This window comes from Ctenocephalides felis, unplaced genomic scaffold (genome assembly GCF_003426905.1).
Source record: "Ctenocephalides felis isolate EL2017-DRISC unplaced genomic scaffold, ASM342690v1 CF-g0.4_SCAFFOLD_01886, whole genome shotgun sequence".
In the NCBI taxonomy this organism is placed as follows: Eukaryota; Metazoa; Arthropoda; class Insecta; order Siphonaptera; family Pulicidae; genus Ctenocephalides; species Ctenocephalides felis.
The window spans coordinates 103,171,059-103,193,533 of record NW_020538040.1 but is presented as its reverse complement, the minus strand read 5'-3'; the positions used below and the strand labels follow the sequence as shown (position 1 = coordinate 103,193,533).

At 30.2% G+C, this 22,475-nt stretch overlaps 1 protein-coding gene across 2 annotated transcripts in view; it reads right to left on the bottom strand.

Moving 5' to 3' along the window:
• The window catches only part of LOC113378304, a 426,677-nt gene that overhangs the window by 479 nt on the left and 403,723 nt on the right, over positions 1–22,475 (bottom strand). For both annotated transcript variants that reach the window (XM_026618837.1, XM_026618838.1), the window contains exons 3-4: positions 1,744–1,833; positions 724–1,252 (exon numbers count right to left, since the gene is read on the bottom strand). In XM_026618837.1, the coding sequence (XP_026474622.1) occupies positions 724–1,252; positions 1,744–1,830 (616 nt within the window). In that variant the 5' untranslated portion in view covers positions 1,831–1,833. The remainder of the gene's footprint in view (positions 1–723; positions 1,253–1,743; positions 1,834–22,475) is intronic.

Below are 22,475 nucleotides of genomic sequence, written 5' to 3'. Positions count from 1 at the left end.
AAATGATATTGCGTCTTAACTTAATATCATGGACACTAGAATGATTCTATTTAATCTAAAATGACATTTTATGATTGCGATTTATGTCCGTTATGATGATAGTATTTGAACATGAACGACAAATTGCACAAAAAGTTATTCCAAATCCTAATGGAACTATTTTGAACAAAATAATTAGAATGGATAACTTTACAATAAAGTTCTTATTATATACTTTAGCCCCTCTAGCAATATTAGTACTTTGTGATGAGTTTAAATAAAAAAGGTTAGTAAAAGATTAGTGCAATTTATAGTTCATACTATAAAGAAATCTCAAAACTCGCCCATATTTTGACTAATGTCGTTTGACTATATTTTTATTTAATTAAAAATTTAACTCATGCCAATTTTTAGGACTCAAGATTATATTCTAATTGGTATAAAATGCGCACATAAAGTGTTTTCTGAAAATGTTTGAGTTAAGTCACTTTTCTTGCGGGGGTGCGATACGTCTTTCATTCTTTATCTCATAATATGATTGATAGCTTCTCTTAATTATATTTGGTATGATTAAATTATTTCTGCATTTATACAAACTTAATTTGCATGATTTAATAATAAACATATTATTTATTTTTATTGCTAACAAGTTATAATAAAAAGTAATAGTCAAAAATCTGTCAATAACGTTGAACAATCAAATGAGAATCACTTATTTATAATCATAAAGGTTTCATTTTTTACCTTGGAATTGAGAAAATCCGTTCTGTTGTTGATATTTTTGAATCTGGAACTGCGGCTGATGCTGCTGTTGGAATGGTCTATTGGCTGTTGGGACAAATGGATCTGGCCATTGGTAAATATTAGTTGGTTTTCCGTTTGACATAAAGTTGACAGGTAAGTTAATGAACGGGTCTGGTGGTGGAGGTAACGCACCTGCTCCCAACTGATTCATCGTGGGTGGATTAGAAACATATCCTAAACCGGGAACAAACATATATGGAGTTGCAGGAAGTCTGATGTAGTAGATAGGACTATTCGGAAAATTTCCATTGTTCTGATATCGTTTTCTGGACGGAGCACTCCTGGATAGATCTTCTGGATCATCGATGTCATCCACTTGCTGATGTGAAGACATCAGTAATGCATCGTAATCTAAGGGGGATTCTTCATATTCATTATTCGTGCGATATGAAGCTAAAGGGAAATCGAAGAACAGAGATTTTGCTTTCCTGCTATTAGAGTTTGAGGTAGCAGGGTCGTCATTTGTACGCTGAAATAAAATAATTTAAATTTATAATATAATATTTATTAACTTTTCACAGGAAAGCCGTTTAAATTGTTGTTAAAATTTAACTATATATAAAATAAGAAAATTGTTTCATAATCTCTCATACCAGATACTTCCTGTCTGGCAGATATGAAAATAATATATAAATAAAAAAAAAACTATGACTTGCATTTGTTAGTATTCCATGATTATCAGTCTAGCTGTTTCTTTATAGCTAACGGTCTGCAATTTTAGCAAAACTAATTTCAAAAATGTGTAAATAGTTGAAAATCATGTTTTTGATACTGATAACCCAAATAGGTTGTTTGTAATTATCTATTAAAATCGTCACTTGAATATTTTAAATATGGAATTAGATATTAAACAATATAATTATTTCAAATAGATTATAAAATTAAAACATTACTTGAACACATAGTTAACTATAATACTTAATTTAAATTATATATAATTAATATAAATACAATACAAACCTCATTCGGCAAAGGAGCACATGTAACTGAATGAACCGCCAGAAAAACGAAATGCAGCGCCAACCATTCCCTCCTGCACATTTTCATTTTCTATAAAAAGATGAAATATAAAATTAAAATACCTGTATATTTGCAATCAATATTTTAGTTTTAATGTTTCTTACAAATATTATTTAAAGTTATTTTTTTATTTTCAGAGAGGAGATTTAATTGATTTTTTTGCATCTGCATAATAAATGTATGTTAGGAAATGTAATGAAAGGATTGTGTGTAAAAAGACATATTCTTTGCAATAGTTTTAAGCTAAGCGTATTAATATGTGTACCATTTATGTCACAACTTAAATATTTTGTGTAGGTAAGGTAACAATGCTATCATAGATAAATTAACACAGCTATTCAAAAAAGATGAAAACAATTTGAAAAATGTAACTATCATATATGATATCAAGTTTCAGATCATCACGATATGATTCAATTGATGCCGAAACAATCATTTTTTTGGTTGATGCATATTGGTTATTAACAGTTCGATAAATTTAATTTACTAACATTAACTGTATACACTGGTTGCACCCTTGCTTACTGCCAAACTGCAGGGTTAAAAGAAATTACTTGTTGAACATTCCAATAACTCTCTATTATCAAAAGAAAGGTAGTTTAAAGAAGATTTTTTTAGAAATAAACACAAGCTGCTGCATTAGAGTAGAGCGGGGTTTACCGGTCCGCGGGTAAAAAGGTCTACCGTAAAATTCTTTCAAAATTATAAATCAGACATTGAACACGTTCGCCTCCTGGCCAGGTTACAATTTTTTTTTAAAAACAGTAAAAAAACACATTTCTATAATGATAAAGAGCTGGTAGCTTTACTCAACATAGTCAGATAATTTTTCGTTTGATATGTGATATTTGTTGTGATATAATTCTCACAATATAATTGCCCAAAGTTAAATTGGACCTTTGTGTACCGTCACACCTTACCTGACTATGCTCTTTTTCTTAAAAATCTGGAAACGTTCTATTCAAGTTTGCAATGCATATTTTTTAAATTATGTGTTGATTGCATTCTTTTCTCATTGACTTTTATCAGATTCGATCTAAAGCCAAAGCTCATCAAAATCACCATGTATAATCGTATAAGGTCTCGCTGTCAATAAAACGTCCAATCATAGATTATTATAATTAAGCGTCTCGATATGGATATGTCTATTATAATTAAGTGCCTGAATCCGCTCCTGGCTAGCGTAAAGAGGAGCCCGGCGTCGCAAAATGATAAATGGCCCCGCTGATAGGCGATCTCGCATCGAACAGATATTTACCCTTAAACGCGTTCAGCGGCTTAATGACCGTTCATAAATAAAATATGAATTATGTATGTACGGCTCTCTCGACTTTATTCATACTCGTTCGAATCGCTTGTCAAGCGTAAATGCGTAGCTGAAGCGGACATTCGAGCCATTCTTATACTATATACTAACCGCTTTCAATATACAAATATACATAACATACTAAAATATATATATACACATATATATACATATATACACATATACACACACACATATATATATATATATATATATATATAGGGCCGGATTTAGAAATTTGGCGCCCCGGGGCACTGACAAAAATGCCGCCCCATTCCTGAAATTTTACGAACTTTCGAACTTTTTTTTAAAGCAATCGCGCTGCTTCTGCTGCGTAGGGACAAAATATAGAAGCGCGTAAGCGCCGCGTCGCAGCCTAACGGATATAATTTTACAGAACGCATATAAATGTAAACAAAATTTATACTTATTATTATAATATCTTTAAAATATCTGATAATTTAATGTGCATATGTCTTATGAGCACTTTTGTCCGCCAAATGTTTCTTTTTAAAATTTTTTTATTGGATCATCGAAACCGCTAAACCTGCCCCCCACAAATTTAAGCAGTTATTTATTCTGTAAATTTTTTTGAATGATATTGGACGCTTTTTTCCTCAAAAACTGAATTATCATTTTTGGCATTTTGGCCCGTATCTTCAAAACAGTTGGACCTGCCTTGGCCAATAACTAATCAGCACGTCTCCTTATCAATAGGAATTGAATCATTTAAATCGGTTGATCCGTGTTCTCGGAATCGACTTGAATAATTAAAAAATATTAGATTTGTATTAATGGGGAGATGTGCTGTTCAGCTTTTGGCACAGACAATTACGGAAAATGGTAATTGAGTTTCGATATTTCTTCTCTGAAACAGCCACGCAGCGCGATTGCTTTGCAAAAAGTTCATAATTTTCAAAAAATTTCAAAATACAAAAAATGTGTTTTAAAAGTGTTTTTTTCATTTTCAAAAAATTTTAAAGCTCTTTATAAAATGTAATTTTTAGTACGGGATGTTTCAGGAATTTGTCTTAAGGCACAATGCGTAACTAGTTTAATTTTTTTTCGACGCTATAAGCTTGGAAGTGCACAAATTCGTCATTTTAAGAGGGCTCGAGAACTGGAAAACATATTTTTCTTAAACTTTCAGCTCGTTTACGGATCTTTATATTAGCCAAATTGCCAAATATGATAACTTATTAACCAATTTGATAATTTACGTTCGAAGAGGGAAGCAAGGCAAAATAATAAATGTTAGTTATTGGTTATTTCAACCCAAATTTTGCATTGCAATCGTATTATGGTTTGTTAATTATATTTCTTGAAATAACAAATGTTGTTAAAAAAAAGTTGATTATTATATTGTATAGAATTTTTTCCTCACTATCCAAATTTTGCCGCCCCCAAAAATTTGCCGCCCTGGGCAGTAGCCCCGATTGCCCCTACTGTAAATCCAGCACTGTATATATATATATATATATATATATATATATATATTTATATATAGGGTAGGGCGGGCCACGAAAGTCCACAATTTGACTTTGAGCAATTATATCGTGAAAACAAAACCATTCATGTCACAACAAATAACACATATCAAACAAACAACTATCTGACTATGATTAGTAAAACTGAATTATAGCAACAGGGTTTGGAATTATGGCGAAAGTCTCATTCAGAGGCTACGAAATCCACAAAGAAGATAATTAGGTTTGCCATAATATCAAGCCATACGCACTGACAAACGTCGCCAATGAGAAAAGTTATGTATATTATTATAACCTTAATAAAAAATGCGTTACTTTGATGTGGTTAATTTTATCGGATTATTTGTGCGTTTTCGTCAGCATCATTGAAACAACTGTACATCATTTCAAATACAAATAAAATATATATATATATATATATATATATATATATATATATATATATATTGAATAATCCATTTTCTCGATATTGGACAAATGAATTGCACCAGCAAATATAATTTTTTAAGAGTCGCAAAAAAACCTCTAATACGGTTTAAGAGACCATCACCCTCATAACACGGTACTTTTGGAATCGCATAACACGGTTTAAAAATTGAGGAAAGTTTTAATAAAATAAGAAATATAGTAAAACCTATGAAAAGCAAACTTTATATAATTAAACTACTAAAATTAGTAAAATCGACGTATCACTAATTTGATATATAAATATATACATATATATATATATATATATATATATATATATATATATAGAATTCTATCAAAAAAAATTGGATTATCCGAACAATATATTAAATAATTCTTAAGCAATTCTTTAAATAAAATGAGCATAAAAATTTTTTGCTAAAAGCAAGTAATCGCAGATTTTTTTTTTTTTTTGCAAAAATAATGCATGGATCTGAAAGGTAGTATAGAAAACTACTCAGAGGATGAGGATATCTTGCAAAAAAAGGATCATGTTGGATAGCACTTAATGTCAATTATAACGAAAAAAATCATATAATTCAAGTAATGTATATTACTTCTTAAAAAATGAATAAACGTAACAATTATTATTTTTTTTAAATTTAATTTAATCATCATTTGTACCATGTTTTTTGAATTGTTGGAACGTAACCCTTCTTTTTGTACTAGTTCTTTGTCCCTTATAACACGGATTCGCATAACACGCTAGTTTTCTGGAACGTAACTACCATGTTGTATGGGGGTTACCTGTATATGTTGTATAATCATTACATATACGTATAATTTGCAACGATATTTTATCTTTAAAAGAGCAACGCAAAGCGTTAAATTTACAAATATTTTAAAAAAATTCAAAATTTTCAAAAATCCTTAATTTTTTTTTTAAATATTATCAAAAATTTTTAAAGCATTTAGAAATTTTAAATTAAGGTACGGAAAGTTCTAGCAATTTGTCTTGCTTTACCAGACTACTTGCTTACTTTAACAGATGACTTTTAAAACTAAAAATATTTAAATTTATTTTTTTGCCTATAAAATAGACCTTTTTCGAAGTATTGAACACATGCAAACATTTCCTTTTAAAAGCCTTCAGATGAATAGTCTTCAATACCTTTGGCAATTTTTCTTAATGGTATCTATCGATTCAGTTTTACGAAAAGAAATAATTTACAAGGTGATAGGTCTGGTGAATACGGTAGTGGTGCCGTTAAATTTCGCGAAATTTTGTTCACAAAATTCATTAGTCATAAATTAAGATGTTTTCTATATACAATCTCTTCAAAATATGCATAACTTCGAAACAATATTTTTAATTTGCCATGTGGAATAATTTCCGGGCGCACAACACCACCACAATTAGACAAAATCAGCAACATGACTTCAACTTTTGACAGACTTTAACGTGTCAAAAACAAAAGTCAAAGTCTTGGTTTCGGCTCACCTGTACACCACCATTCAGATTCCGACTGGGTTGCATGTCAAATTCATATACCAACATTTGATCAGCTTTTATGATGATTCGGTCCGTATTCACTTGTTCAAGCAAGTCTTCACCACATTTTTCCGTTGAAGTTTGTTAAGAAAGTTCAACACTCGTGCTGAATTTGATGGTGCAATTGATTTGTTAGATACGCTAACAATTTACGAAATTTACATTACGATTTATTGATAGATATGGTTTAAAACTAGTGGTGCATGGCATCGTGCCTTAAGGCAAATTGCTGGAACTTCCCGTACAGCAATAACTCGTGCAAGAAAATTAATAACCCATAAATTTTGATCAATGATTAATTACAATTATTTGAAATGTTTTCAAATAGATAATTATAATTACAGTATATTTATTCGTTCATATAATATACAGTGACGATCTCATCACTCAAACCACTTGAAACATTGTGAAGGAATGCTGAATGAATTTATATTTCTGAATTCTGAATGATGATATATTTCTTACGAGTAGAATAACGCATATGAAATATAAATAGTTTTAAACTAAATTTTAAATTTAAAATTTATATTTAAAGTAAAAAGTAAAGTAAAACTTTGTATATTTTTAAAAATTTTGAAAAAAAAATCAGAAGATTTTGAAATTTGTTTGAACCGTATAAGTGAACTTTAAAAATTAAAAATTTTGGTACGGAACCCAAAAAAAATGTAACAAAATTTGTTCTTATTATTAAAATATCTGATAATTTAATGTAAATATGTTTAATGATCATTTTAGACCAACAAATATCATTTTTTTAACATTTTCCTCTGTATCTCCGAAACAGCTAGACCTGCCTACCAAAAAATTTAACCAATTTATCATTTTGTCAATACAAATAATATGTTTTTTGAATTATTCAAATCGGGTGCTCCGTACCCTCAAAAACTGAATTACCGTTTTTGGCACTTTTTGCCCCGTATCTTTAAAACGACTAGACCTGTCTTTACCAAAAACTGATCATCACGTCTTCTCATCAATAGGGATCGCCCGAAATCGTAAACGACAAATTGTATCCAAACATACACACACACTCACAGACAAGCACACTCATTCATCCATTTTTTCTAAGGTATGCCAAAATGTTCATAAACCTTCAAAACGTAAAGATATGCAAAAATTTTCATTTTCCATTTTTTTGCGATTACTGTAACACCCTACGTGAAGTTAAAAAATATACGACATTCAAAATATTTATATTTCATAAACGTACGTGATTCTAAATAATTCTTATAATTAGAAATATGAGATTAGGTCATTAGGCTTTGTTTATATAGTTTCACACCTTTTGTTATGTGCGATAAGGTCAATGCAATATAAAATATAGATGATAAATTATATAGTATTTATAATAATCCACTTAAAAATATTTAAAACACTTATTATTAATTTAAAGCTCAATGTTTTTGGATTATTGATTATTTTTATTCCTGGAATATTCATTTACGGTACGGCCTTATGCCATGCACCACTAGTTATCATATATTCTGCCATGTTACTACAAATATTTGTTTACAAACACTTATAATTATAATAATAAGCTTAAAAACGTTTTTTAATAGTGTATGTTTTTATTAGTCTTAACCTTATATCCGCGAGAAATATAAATATAACTAATAAATAAATAATAAACGTGCGATCAGATCGGTATGTCAAAGTAAAACATTAAAGCAATCGTATAAAACAAATCGAATTGAATTAAACATCGAACAGTTATTAAGTCACTAAGTATCGGAAATTACAAGAAGCCGATGAGTAAATCGCTGCCAGTAAATCGATGATTCAACGGACGAACGGTCATCGACTCTCCTGCCGGCGTAGCCGCTCGACGGCCTTGTAAGGTCGATCTTCAGACACACCTCGGGCATATGGGAAGGAGGCTCGGAGACGTACTAGTAATACGAAAATCAAAGGGTGCACTTATTAAAGCACACAAACACTCGCATACTGTTATATTTACACAAACACGCATATGTAAAATATAAATAGAATGAATTCAGCAGATTATTAAAATAAAGAAACGAGTTTGATTTTGTTTATAAAAATTACAGACGTTTTGAATCTTCACTTCACTCCTCTTCAGTGTCATTTAAATATATTTCAAAAACTAATATTCAGAACTAAGAAAGCACCATTGGACATGTGATGTTTAAATGTTTATACTTATATTTAAAAATTAGTTGTGTAAAAAATTACCTGTATAATAAATTTATGACACACACACAGACACACACACACACACGCGTATATATATATATATATATTATATATTTATTTATTTTTTATTTATTTATCTTTATAACTGTTTATGAATTTCTGACTAACTGATATTTTTTAAAAATTTGTTTATCAAGTTTTAATGCACACAAATATTTTTATTTCAAAATGTTGAAGATTTTTAGTTCTTATTACTTTTTTAAATTACAATTGTATAATTCGATTTTTTATAAATTGTCATACCTTTTCGTGAATATAACCAATTCAATAATTTATACAGCCGGTCAGAATTATTTATATAACATGTAATTTGACCTATTTTGTCTTGTCAGAATATAATTTGACCTAATTTTCTATAAGATTTATGCTTCTAATTACTTTGTCCATTTTAAACTATTTTTGTTTGTTTGTATAGTAATTTTAATAATCATAATGTATAATAATAATGTATGGTAATGATAAGTTTATATGGTAATTGCTATAACTGATTGCTTATATATTTATAATTGTATAAATATAAATCATAAATAATTATTGTAAAATTATGATTTACAACAATTAAAAAAATATTTTTATCAGACTTTAACGTGCACAAGCAATTTTTAAATAAATTTAGATATTTCTAGTCATTTCAAAAAGCATCAAGGTATTTTTATCTTTTTTGCTACAAATGTGGACGACATCCACGTACTTTGTGTACGGATGTCGTCCATGGACGACATCTTGTGCTTGCTTTAGCTTCCAGATTTATCACTATGAGTTCAACAATTTAGAAGACTTGTCTTCTATTGTAATTTCTAGTTCATTAGAAGCGTAATTTTCAATTTTTTAGCACAGTTTTATTGATATAAACCTATATGGAAATATAGTTTAGACTTAAGGGGATGTGCCAGCATTCGCACATAGCAATAATGCAGCGTGCTCTATCTAAAATACTCAGAAAGATAGCTGATGCTCCGTGGTTCGTCAGTAATAAGACTATACATGACGATCTAAATATTTTATATTTCGAGGAAGTAATAAGAGACTTCAGTGTCCACCACTTTCAGAAACTAGAAGCCCATCCAAATAAAATAGTTGCCCCATTGCTTGAGATATAAGATTACAGGAGACACAAGCGAAAATCACCAATGAATAATATCCTAATCTAACAGATTGGTTATAGGAACAATTTCTATAATTTTTACTTAATCATCGAAATATGATAGTTAATTTAATGTAAGTTTTTATTTTGTACTATTATTTTATTACTTTATTATTTATTATTATTATCTATTATTATTAATATTTATTCCTAGTTTCATGTTGTTATCTTTATTTATTCTTATTTAGTTATTTTTAGTTTTTTTATTATAGTTTTGTTTTATACATCTTAGCATAGCAGCTCATAGAATGTTATTACTGTTGTGATTGCTATATAATGATAAATGAATAAAAAAGGTTTTATTGATAACGATAGAAATATATCATTGTGGCTGGTCCGTTGAATGAACCAGCTGGACTACTACTACTGGACAAGCTGTTCCGTACAGCAGCGACACTCCTCGGTTAATATAGATAAAAATTTCAAATAATTCAATTTAGAGCAAAGTAATACGAAACATTATAAGAATAAATAGATCATATATAGCTTTCCTTATATATTGTAGCAGAATAAATTTTTATAACAATTTTTACACATCTAACCCATAATTACAATTAAGTATAAAATATACACACCATTTCATATTTACATGATAGGTATATGCACAACAAGTAATAAAATCATTATCTATCCAGTAAATAGACAAAGGTAGATTTTGCAAATAAATGTGTAGAAGATTGCGGTTTATAAATAATCAACTCAATAGTTAAAGAGAAATAAAATGAAATATTTTCTAGACCATTTTAAATGTGTGAAAATTGAATGATGTCTGTTATATCATATTTATAGAGTATTCACTACATGTTTGAAAATTCATTTAATTTAAATAATAATCATAACTGAATATTAAACTCAGAATATAACCCGAGTGCCGTACCACGCGGATACCAAGGCGTCTCACCGATTTTTATTAATTCATTTTTTGTTGCTCATAATTTACAAATTATTTTTGTCGTCCGTGCGCACATTACAAATAGCCACTGGATAGCCGCCGGCGGTATACGCATAATTGAATATTATTATGATAATATATATCTTTCATCAGAACCGTATTCGACGAATACGAATTAGGGTTTCATGTCACCTTATTTAATGCAGGTAATTTATAAAACTTGCACTTCTTATATACTATTTTCAAATTAACATAATAAATGATGCTTGTTTATATGCGAATGATGTGTGTATGCGTTAAGTTCTTTGCGATGTTATATTTCAATTTCAATTATTCGATTTTTATATATGAATCTATATTTAATTTAGAAATAAATAATTCTATTATGCCCTTGTAGTATACAATGTCCCTTTTCGGCCGACTATTGTAAATTCATCAATTTTATTGAATATCCTTTACTGGACAGTTGTAAATAAAAGAGATAATATATATATATATATATATATATATATATATATATGTCATTATGTTATCTAATTGAATATGTTATGTAGGACAGAGCACAAATGTCCAATTTGACTTATTTGATATATTTTATAAAATAAGTATTTACTATTTACTTACTTATAAAGAAGAACCAAGAAACTTTACATGGAGTGCGGGCTATCAAGGAGGTAAAATAAGGAGCTAAAGCTTGCGATGCTATTTCCATACAAAACTTTGATTAAATTGCGCTCTATCTAAACGTTAATATTAAGAGATAAAACTTTCAGAGAATTGTTTTTTATCAATTTGGAACCATTTGAGCCCCTGGGAGCAAAGAAATTCGAAAATGACCATTTTAAGGATCACCCTAATATATATATATATATATATATATATATATATATATATATATATATATATATATATATTATATATTCGACGGTTGGGCTGCAAAAATATTACAAATATATATATATATATATATATATATATATATAAGTATAAAGTTTGTTGTAAAGTAGCTACGACATTAAAACAATCCATATATACTGATAATATATATTCAGTCAATATTGTTCTTAATCTAAATCAAATAAGTTCCGAAACCAAATCAAATAATCAGAAAAGTTTGATATTGTTTTATATACTAATAATATATATTCAGACAATATTGTTTTTAATCGAAATAAGTTCCGAAACAAAATCAAATAATCAGAAAAGTTTGAGGACAAGAATGTTTTTTTTTAATGATGCTAACAATTTTTATTGACATTTGGACTTAAATTGATGTATCTAAATTATGATTGTTATTGTTATTGTATCTGGCATATCGACAAAAAGTACATAATCAATAACTTAGAAATGTGATCTTCATCTTAAATTTATCTTTGACTGGTGTTTGTGGATTTGAAAATGATACTTTAAATAAATTTTAGTCGTGGCCAAATACTTAATACATACATTCACAATTTTAAATCCCAACAAGGCAACATATTTTTTTTTTCAAAGTATGTATTATTAAAATTTAAATAATCAATGAAGTTATTAAATATATTTATATTTTTTATCCCACATTAAAAAGAAGTAAATCATCCAAGAGTGCATATTATTACAGATTCTCTCTTTTATTCAAAGCGATTGACAAAAATATGAATATCCAAGCGAATAATTTTAATCATATAATCATAATTAAAGGCAGGAAGATAGTACGGGAGGCAACACGATCTTTTTATGCGACTGCAAAATAATTAACCTCCCGCAGAGTTTGTTTTTATGATTTACATGGATAATCAATTCTCTACCAACAATAACAATCACAACGTTAAGTGCAAATATATATATATATATATATATATATATATATATATATAATAACTATTTATATATGGAATAAATATGGAATGGAATATAGCTATTAATTTAATATATTTCTTGTAAAATTGCTTTAACATGTAACTTAGTTTACATTTTCATTTACTATTTTTTATTTCTTACACCATTGCCAGGGTAAAGGTTTAGCTGGTCATTTTTACCCCACCCGCCCATCTTATAAATCAATTAAATGACTTATACTTAAAATTCATATAAAACCAAAAAAACTAGCAAAAAAAACGTTTGTTATGGATTTTAAAACATTGCCATTTGTATCCCGATAGCATCGTCGTAAGAATCAAGGTGATGATTGGTTATATATCTTTAGCCTTCTGTTAGTAAAATCTGAATTTTACTCCATTTTGAAATATCGGTGTATACATGTATATATTAACACTGATTATAAAATAATAATAACGAAAATTTGAAATAAATATTTTTAAACCCAGCACCACATTTAACAATTGTAGAATTTTAGTTCCAGTGATTATATTACAATAAATTTTTTCAGAATTCAATATAACAACATATTGTGAGTCGAAATCAGGTTCTTTGAGCTCGACACCAAATTAAGACACCAGATTTTATGATGATTCAGTTCTTTTACTATAAGTGCCGTAACTAGATTTACGTCTCCATCAACAGAAATGCTGCAGAAATAATCTGTTGATCTAATTCACTTCGTATGTTTTGGTTATTTTGTATAGCATACTGTAATAAAGTACAATATAATTTTAATCATTAAGCACTTTAATAAAAAATCAATGTATTGCTTTAATAAGTATGTGATGCAGCTCCGCGTGTGGAAGCTGCGTTTCTGACATTCTAAAATTGACTTATCATCTTGCTCATGTTTTTAAGCAAACTCAACCCTTTTGATCTTGTCATTGTCTGACATGTTAGTAATATAAACGGATTACCTGCTTCTTAATTCGCTAAACCCAAAGCCCAAAGAGCAGAAAATCGATCCATATCGTAAGCACAACATAAAGGAGTCATTCTATTATTCCTTTTGCATCAACTTTTGCTCCTCTGTTAATCAGAAGCTTTACTCTACATATAGCCACTGAATTCTCTGTATCTTTTATTGTGAAATAAGTAATTTCATTCCTTCTATTCTTACATCCATAGATACTCTACCCGAAACCAATCTAATATCGTTTTCATTTTGAAACAAATACTATTTTTTCACGGACTGCTAACAGCTGCTTCATCGTCTTATCATTTTCTCCATTTGTCAGTAAACCACATTTCAAAATTGACCAAAATACAATTTGTTTTCAAATACAACACCAAGCTCTACGCCTATCGCATCCATTGTTAAAATTTTGTTTGTGTACATTAATGACTGCCCGTGTGCCGCAAAACATTGTCTCCGTCTCGACCGATCCTTTGGAGGAGCACGAAGCGGCGTCCGCGGTCGATTTGCATAAATGCAAACTGTGACTAATCGGAAAATCACACACCGCGCACGTTGTTATTTTCGAGTCTCATTGCCGTATTGCGATGTAAACTTGATTTAGATTACAGTGGTAATGATCGCGGAGACTTCAGACGGTGTCCTCTTCATTTGCCGGGACCCAGACCACATCAGCAATTCGAATTACAATTCAACTCATCGGCTAATTGATGGCTTTCATATCTGGAATCTGGGAATATTGGACACGTTCCCAGGAACCAGCAATTTCTCAGAATATCAGTATTTTATTGACAACTAGCTTTTCAAAAATCAACAAATAATTACTGTTACAACTGTGATGCTTCGTTATCACCGATTACAGTCTAACTGATTAAAAAGGCTTCAGTTGACCTATTTTTCCAACAAACTTGACCTAAATCATACAAAATCTGTCGGTCATAAGTCCGTTCTTGGATAATTGATCGATTTAATCTGAAAATCATTTTTTTATAGAAACAAATATTATTTTAATAATTAGTGATCCACAGCTAGTACAAAATTAGATTAATAGATTATTTGTATTTTCGTTATTTTTTTTTTAATTTGTGAATTACATGTACACTTCAAAAAGTTTTTAAGTAATGCAAATATTGTTATTGAGCATACCTAACTTTACTTGTTTTTGAGATAGTGATAGTGGAAATTGGATCTTTTTATCGTCAGACCTTTAATACCCGCTCTACACTACACAAAATTTATAATACTAGGGTATGGCTGGTCCTTTTTACCCCTTAGCTGGGGAAAACAGAGACAGCCAGGAGCAAACAGATCCAACGTCTGAAATAATAACTACAATAGTCAATGCAAAATATAAATTTTATGTGCACATATTCTACAAAGTTAACACAGATAACCTTGATCTAGTACTTCTTCCAAAGTGTTCATCAGCAGAGTTAAAATAAATATTAAACTAGCTGTAAGTGGAAATCTGTCTTAAGGCAATTAAGGTATCATGCCTTAAGGCAAATTGCTGGAACTTCCCGTATCAAATATTATTATTTTTTCAAAAACGGTTAACATTTTTGAAAAAATTTTACTTCGAAAAATTTAGATTTTTGACAAACTAGGAATTTGACAAAAAATTACTTTTTTGAAAAAAAAAATTTTTTTTGAAAAAAGAATGTTTTCTTTATTTTAACATATTTTGGAAATTCTGAACTTTTTTTCAAAGCAATCGTACTGCTTTAACTGCATAGAGACGAAATATCGAAGCGCGTAAGCGCCGCGTCGCCGTATAATGGAAAAGCATTGGTAAAGAACTCATAGGAATGTAAACAAAATTTATACTTATTGTTAAAATCTCTATAAAGTATCTGATAATTTGATGTGCATATGTCTAATGATCATTTTTGACCGCCAAATGGCTGATTTTTTTACTTTTTTCTCCATATCTCCGAAGTCGTTGTACCGTTATACATTGAACAGTTCTTTATTTAGTCAATACAAATAAAATGTTTTTTGAATTATTCAAATCGGACGCTCCGTTCTCTTAAAAATTGAGTTACCGTTTTTGGCACTTTTTGCCCCATATCTTCGGAACGGCTAGACCTGCCTTCGCCAAAAACTAATCAGCACGTCTCCTTATCCATACAAATCGAATGTTTTTTGAATTATTCAAATCGCTTCATCCGTGTTCCCGAAATCGTCCACGAAAATTTGTATCCGAACACACACACTCACACACACACATACATCCATTTTTTCTGAGGTATTCCAAAATGTTCAGAAGGTTTTGAAACGTAAACATATATAAAAATTTTCATTTTCATTTTTTTTTTGCGATTACTATAACTTGCCCTACGGGAAGTTAATTAATTTATTTCTTGTAAAATTGTCCTTTTTTCTTTGAATTTGTTTCTTTATAAGAAAATAAATTAGACAAATGGTACTACATAAATTTGAATATATCTGGAAAGTACAAAAAAACTAAAAGTGGTAGAACAAATCTGAAAATATTCAAGCAGAAGTTTGGAGAGTAGATGATAATACAATAAAATTGGTGTATAAAAGCAGTACACTAATAAAATTAAATTTCATCAGTACCAATGTATTAAGAAACTGTAACATCCCTATTACTGTCAGATTCAGCGATTATTACAGACCATAAAACGTATCGAAGAGTTACCAATAGAAGAGGCAACATATATTACAGGTATTCCAGGCGACCGGCGCAAATATAGAGGAACGCGATGATTTGCGGCGCTCTCGCATGTATAATCAAGTTTTCGCTCCGCGAACATAGTAATCAATTACATATTGACCTTGAACGTTAATTAGGTCACGTTTTGATAAATAATGATACGGCTTTTGTTTGCTCTGTAATATGCCCGACTACTTTGCTGTCGGCATCTGAAGAACCCATAAGAACCGCACATTTTCTGCGATATCGCACCGAGCCAAGTGGACGCGAAATCCGATGGAATTAACAACAGGGAATAATTCGAGCTGACTAATAAATGCGTAATTATTACTGATCCTTTGTTCCATTTATATTTATGTGATATTAATTCCTATTGTAGTCGAGCATTAGGGTTGCTCTAGCAAATCTAATGTGGCATTGGTACTACGGACCCAATCAAAACTACTTAGAATGATGAAAGGTGCACTCTGGTACTTGAACAATAAAACTTTGCATAATAATCTGAAGGTGCTATATATTAAACACTTCAAAAACAAGATTCACTAATCATCAAAAGAAATTATAAAATCACCCAAATTCACTCGTTGCTTTGCTGCTCTAAACACCTGAATTAAGAAGACTTAAAAAAATATTGCCTGGGGTAACTACTGTCTATAATTATATTTAATTGATGTAAATCAACAAATCTCAGAAAATGTACTTATTGTTTTGAATGTTATTAATAAATTAAATTAAAAAAAGTATTCATGCAGTTGTTCTTAATATCTATTTAATTTTTTTTTTCAAAAATAATATGATTATTGTTAGTGCCCGAAGTCCTTTATTCATAGTTTATTTTCTATATTTTCAAACTCCATTTTCCACATTTACCTTTTAGCATAGTTTATAGATTTTCTTTGTACTTAGCGTTTTAAACTTTTTCTAATGTTTTTTCTAATAATCATAATTTATATATCTCATATTATGGCAATACTATTCGTAAATTTCATTATATGAGTATATATCACAATATCGTTTTTTTAGAATTAGAATTGTTAGCATTAGGATAATAAGTATATAAATAATAGTATGATACGTGCATCGTTTTCAAAAATGTTTTCCAAGATGGTGTTGCAATTAAGTACGAACTATAATACCATATTATTAAGGAGAAATGAAACCTATTACAAAAATCATTTTGTACATATAGTACGGACAAAATGACATATAAGGTAAGGACAAGGACACTTACTGTGTTAACGTCTAAAGCTCAACCTTTCTAACAGAATGAGTATTATAAAACCATTTAAAATCCCTTTATTACATTTTATATTAATCCTTAATTGTAATGTATCCTGTCTCTAGCATACCCTCAAATATTAATCCTTCCTTACTAGAAATGAAATAAGTCAATTTATTTTAATTGAAATAATTACAGATATCAATAAATAGGTTTCCAAAAAACATAAAAAACACCACCAAAAGAAACAATTCAAGACGCGACAAGACTGTGGGAGAATGATTTTTATGGCTTTTTTCATTTTATACAGTGGCGGAAACTAGTCAATTTTCAAATAGCTAGTGATATTTTTTTATAACCGCATCAAATGTCGTTCGTCATATATAGAATAGCTTAATCTGAAAAATTTGGATTATATTTACTTAGAATCTAAATGCATATCTTGAACTACAAACCTATTTGGGAGTCAAAACATCAGCGACCCCACCCTATATGCCAAGAGTATGCAACATATATGATATTATATTTTAAAAGTAAATTTCGGATAATTTTCTATTTTTTGAATAAATACATTTTTTAATAAGTCTTAATGATTTTTGCGAGGATGTTGTAGGTTCAGCAAAAACGGGTGCACATGATACTTGTTTGAATCGCCGGTCTTGCAATAGCAAGGGTCCTGGTTTTAAACTCGAGTTGCAAGTAACCTTATATCCTGCAGTAGTGATATCAATTTTCGCTTGAAAATATAGATCAAAATTATGTTTCCAAGTGCAAGTAAACTTCCGCAAATTGCAGTGCGAAGCAGTATGCAAAATTCAACATAGCATTCAACAGAGTTGAATATTAAAAGCTAATATAAATAAAGAAAATAATATGATGTAGAACCTTGAATGTATATGTGAAAATTAATATAATGAGGAGCAATTGAATATTGAAGCCAATAAAAAATATACAAAAAACTAATATCTAAACTAATTCATGGCCCACTACAGATGCCTGTATCTCTTGGTGACCGTCGTCGTTCCGTTCAAGAGGCAAACGTAGGCATTAACACTAATCTGTTGCGTTCAGAATATATTATAATTCGCATTCGAAATCGAGTGAAAAAGCTAAACATTCTTCATACATAATAACTATATTGTAGGGACGGGATAGCACGCGTGTGAGCCTAATTACAACGCGTTTGCTGCGAATGCCACAAGCGAGTCACTTGAACAGAACGGTACACGCGCCGTGCCGGCTTTTTGTTATATGGTACAACAGGATCGGCCAACGGGCGGCCGACACATTTCATCCCTAAATCGTGATTAAGGTAATCAATTTTTTTATTGTCGATCTAATCTCAATTAATATCATAGTGGACATAGTAGACTGGGAGGAATAGAATAAAGAAATCGTTAGAAACATCTTCAGTCATTATTTTTGTGTCGAATAGAAACCAGTGCATCAAAATATCTGATATACCTTGTATAAAGTTGTTTGTAGAAATGTGAAAATTCTGTTTTCGGTTTTTGAAATCGATTTTTTAGATAAAAAAACTTGTTTCCAATGTAATCACATAAAAAAGTTGGAAATGACAAATACTGGTATATTTACACTGATGAAAACACTGTTGCAAATCGATAGCCACCCTTCGTTCCGGATACTGAGTTCTCTCAGATGCTGCTAATGCTTTTGCAAAAAAGTTAATAATTATTCTCTCAATCAATACAAATTGAATGCTTTCTGAATTATTTTAATCGGCCGCTCCGTTCTCTCAAAAACTGAATTGCCATTTTTTGCACTTTTTGCCCCGTATCTTCGACACGTGTGAACCTGCCAAAAGCTAAACAGCACGTCTTTCCGTCAATTTTTTGAATCGTTCAAATACATTGCTCCGTGCGCTCAAAATCGTGGACAAAAAATGTATCCAAACATACATATATACACACTGTTCGGCCGTCTTTTCGTTTTATTATATTGGCCATGAAGGGGTGACAAACTTCAGGGCATTAGGCTTTACACGGAATGGTTGCTACCCCTGGTAGAGACGGTAGCGGAGTGTTTTAATTGAACTAGTTGTTCACTTCTGAAAGTAAAGTCTGCTTAACAACATGTAAATAACCAATAAAAATAAATATATCTTCTTTCATTATAACTTAGTAACAAATCAGTGATTGTAATTAGAACTGCAACAAATACATAATATACAAACAAATCAGTGTTTAATACAATCCACAGCTACAAGGGTTAAATTATAACCCAACAAGCTGACTTATCGAAGGAGAGTTTTAATAAATTTTAACACTACGTAACAAAAGTACACACACACATACACCCACTTTTTCAAAGATGTGCTAATTGACCTGCGTTCTATGGAAAGGAAAAGGGCGAATAGGACTTTGTTCATTTAAAAGATAAGTATAAAATCAGTGCAAAAATTATAACATTCTAGATCCTCGAAGCTATGCCTAACGGCAGTTTTCGTAAGGGACCAGAGGCAAAGGCAAAGCGGAGGTTTTAGTCGGTATTACACCCAGGCGGTAAAACACTTTTTCTAAGATATGCCAAAATGTTCAGAAGCCTTTGAAACGGAAAAATATGAAAAAAAATTTTTTTGGATTTTTTTGCAATATAACTTATCTTACAAAAAGTTGAAAATGTCATGCATTTATTGATATTTTTTCATTATATTTTGTATTCATAGATAAAATAGAACTTAAAATTCTTAGCAAAATCATCACTTATAAGCAAACATATCAATTCCTATATTTTGCAATGATTCCGATTTTAATTGAAAAATTTAACAAATGAAATTAACAGTGAAAAAAACGATTTTAATTTCATATAAGAGTTAAACATTAGATGCATTTGTATTGACACAACCTATGGTTAGCAGAGACTTTTTTTTCTTATTTTGGAAATTGATTGTATTATTTATTATTTATTATTTATTCATTTTCAGATAATATTTGTCTCGAAAAGTTGGCCGCCTCTGATATGCAACACGAGAGCGAAAGAAGAAATAAGAATAGAAATAGAAACGGTAATAGAAACGCCAACGCGGAGAAGAATGCGTTTGAATAATTCATTTGCATTTCTGATTAACATTGCCGTGATTCCGATAATGCGGTAATTAACGGAAAACAGACGCCGAACTCTATCGAAATTTTATCTACTTCGGCTGCGAATCTCTGGACATGTGCCAGTATGTCAATTGATTCACGACGAATCGACTTAATGTTGATTTCGCATTGACGATTGCGAGGAATTATCAGCTGAGAGGCAACACAGGTAAATAGAGTAGAATACGTTCATTGAATATCATCATGACTTTAAATACATTACGGATTGCATCGATTTACACATTTTTTCTAACACTTAATTCAATTATTATAAGGTATTGTAAAGTGAAACTTAAGGTTAAGTCATATGAGCTATTGTTATGATACTACGTAGCTTTGTAGAAAACAACTCAACTGTTAGCCTATTTTTGTTTAATACATATCAGCATTATCATTTTTCTAATACACATGATTTTTAAATTGACGCAAAATGCCGGAACAGAGATACTTTCACTTGGAAACATATTTTCATATACATTTTTTTATCATATTTTGACAACAATCAGAACCTTACATCCTATAAGCTGTTAAGCTGAAACAACTCTTGAAGTCGTATTTTTTAGATTGTAATAAAACGATTGATCCATTCATATTTGATTACTTTATTATTTGTAATTATCAAATAGGACTGATTTATTATGTAATTTGGTGCATTTTTAGTTGGAAAGTTAGCTATTTTTAGTTGGAAACATATTTAAGATCTATATTCCCAAGTAGAAATTTATACCAAAACTGATCGATATCAAGTGTGTCCGTGACGAGGATTGAACCAGCAATCCGCCTCATTGCAAACCTACGCGATTTCCACACCCCAACTTCATTTTAAAGTAAAAACCGACATACCTACTGCTTGACATCAAGCCCATCAAAGGTAGATTAGATATTAAACCTGAAACCTTGTAGTTAGAATGACAAAGCTGTTACGACTAAGCCACGGAAAAGACTAAAGTAAAAATTGACTGGTGGGGCGCATGGCATCGTGCCTTAAGGCAAATTGCTGGAACTTCCCGTACCAAAAATTATTATTTTTTTAAAAACGATTAACATTTTTGAAAAAAAATTATTTCGAAAAAATTAGATTTTTGAGAAACTATAAATTTGACAAAAAATTACTTTTTTTTTGAAAAAAAAATTTTTTTTTTTGAAATCAAAAAAATTTTTTGAAAAAAAAATGTTTTTTTCATTTTGACATATTTTGGAAATTCTGAACTTTTTTCAAAGCAATCGTACGCTTGAACTGCATAGAGACGAAATGTCAAAGCGCGTAAGTGCCGCGCCGCCGTCTAACGGATAAGCATTGGTACAGAACCCATGGAAATGTAAAGAAAAATTATACTTATTGTTTAAATTTCTATAAAATATCTGATAATTTGACGTGCATATGTCTAATGATCATTTTTGACCGCCAAATGGCATTTTTTTTTACTTTTTTCATTAGATCTCTAAAATAAAAATTTGATCAATTCTTCATCTTGTCAATACAAGTAAAATGTTTTTTGAACTATTAAAATCGGACGCTCCGTTCTCTTAAAAACTGAGTTACCATTTTTGGCACTTTTTGCCCCGTATCTTCGGAACGGCTAGACCTGCCTTTGCCAAAAACTAATCAGCACGTCTCCTCATCAATACAAATCGAATATTTTTTTAAATTATTCAAATCGGTTGATTGGTGTTCCCGAAATCGTCGACGAAAATTTGTATCCTCACACACATACACACACGCACACACACATATAACAGTAGCGGCGCGAGGCGTCGGCGGTGTCGGCGGCCGCCGACGGCCTCGCGCCTGGGGGGGCCTCGCAAGAGACCCCGGAAAAATTTTAATTATTTAAAATTTAGTTAATTTTCATACGGATGTGCGAGTAAAAAAGGTGATTAGTGGTTTAC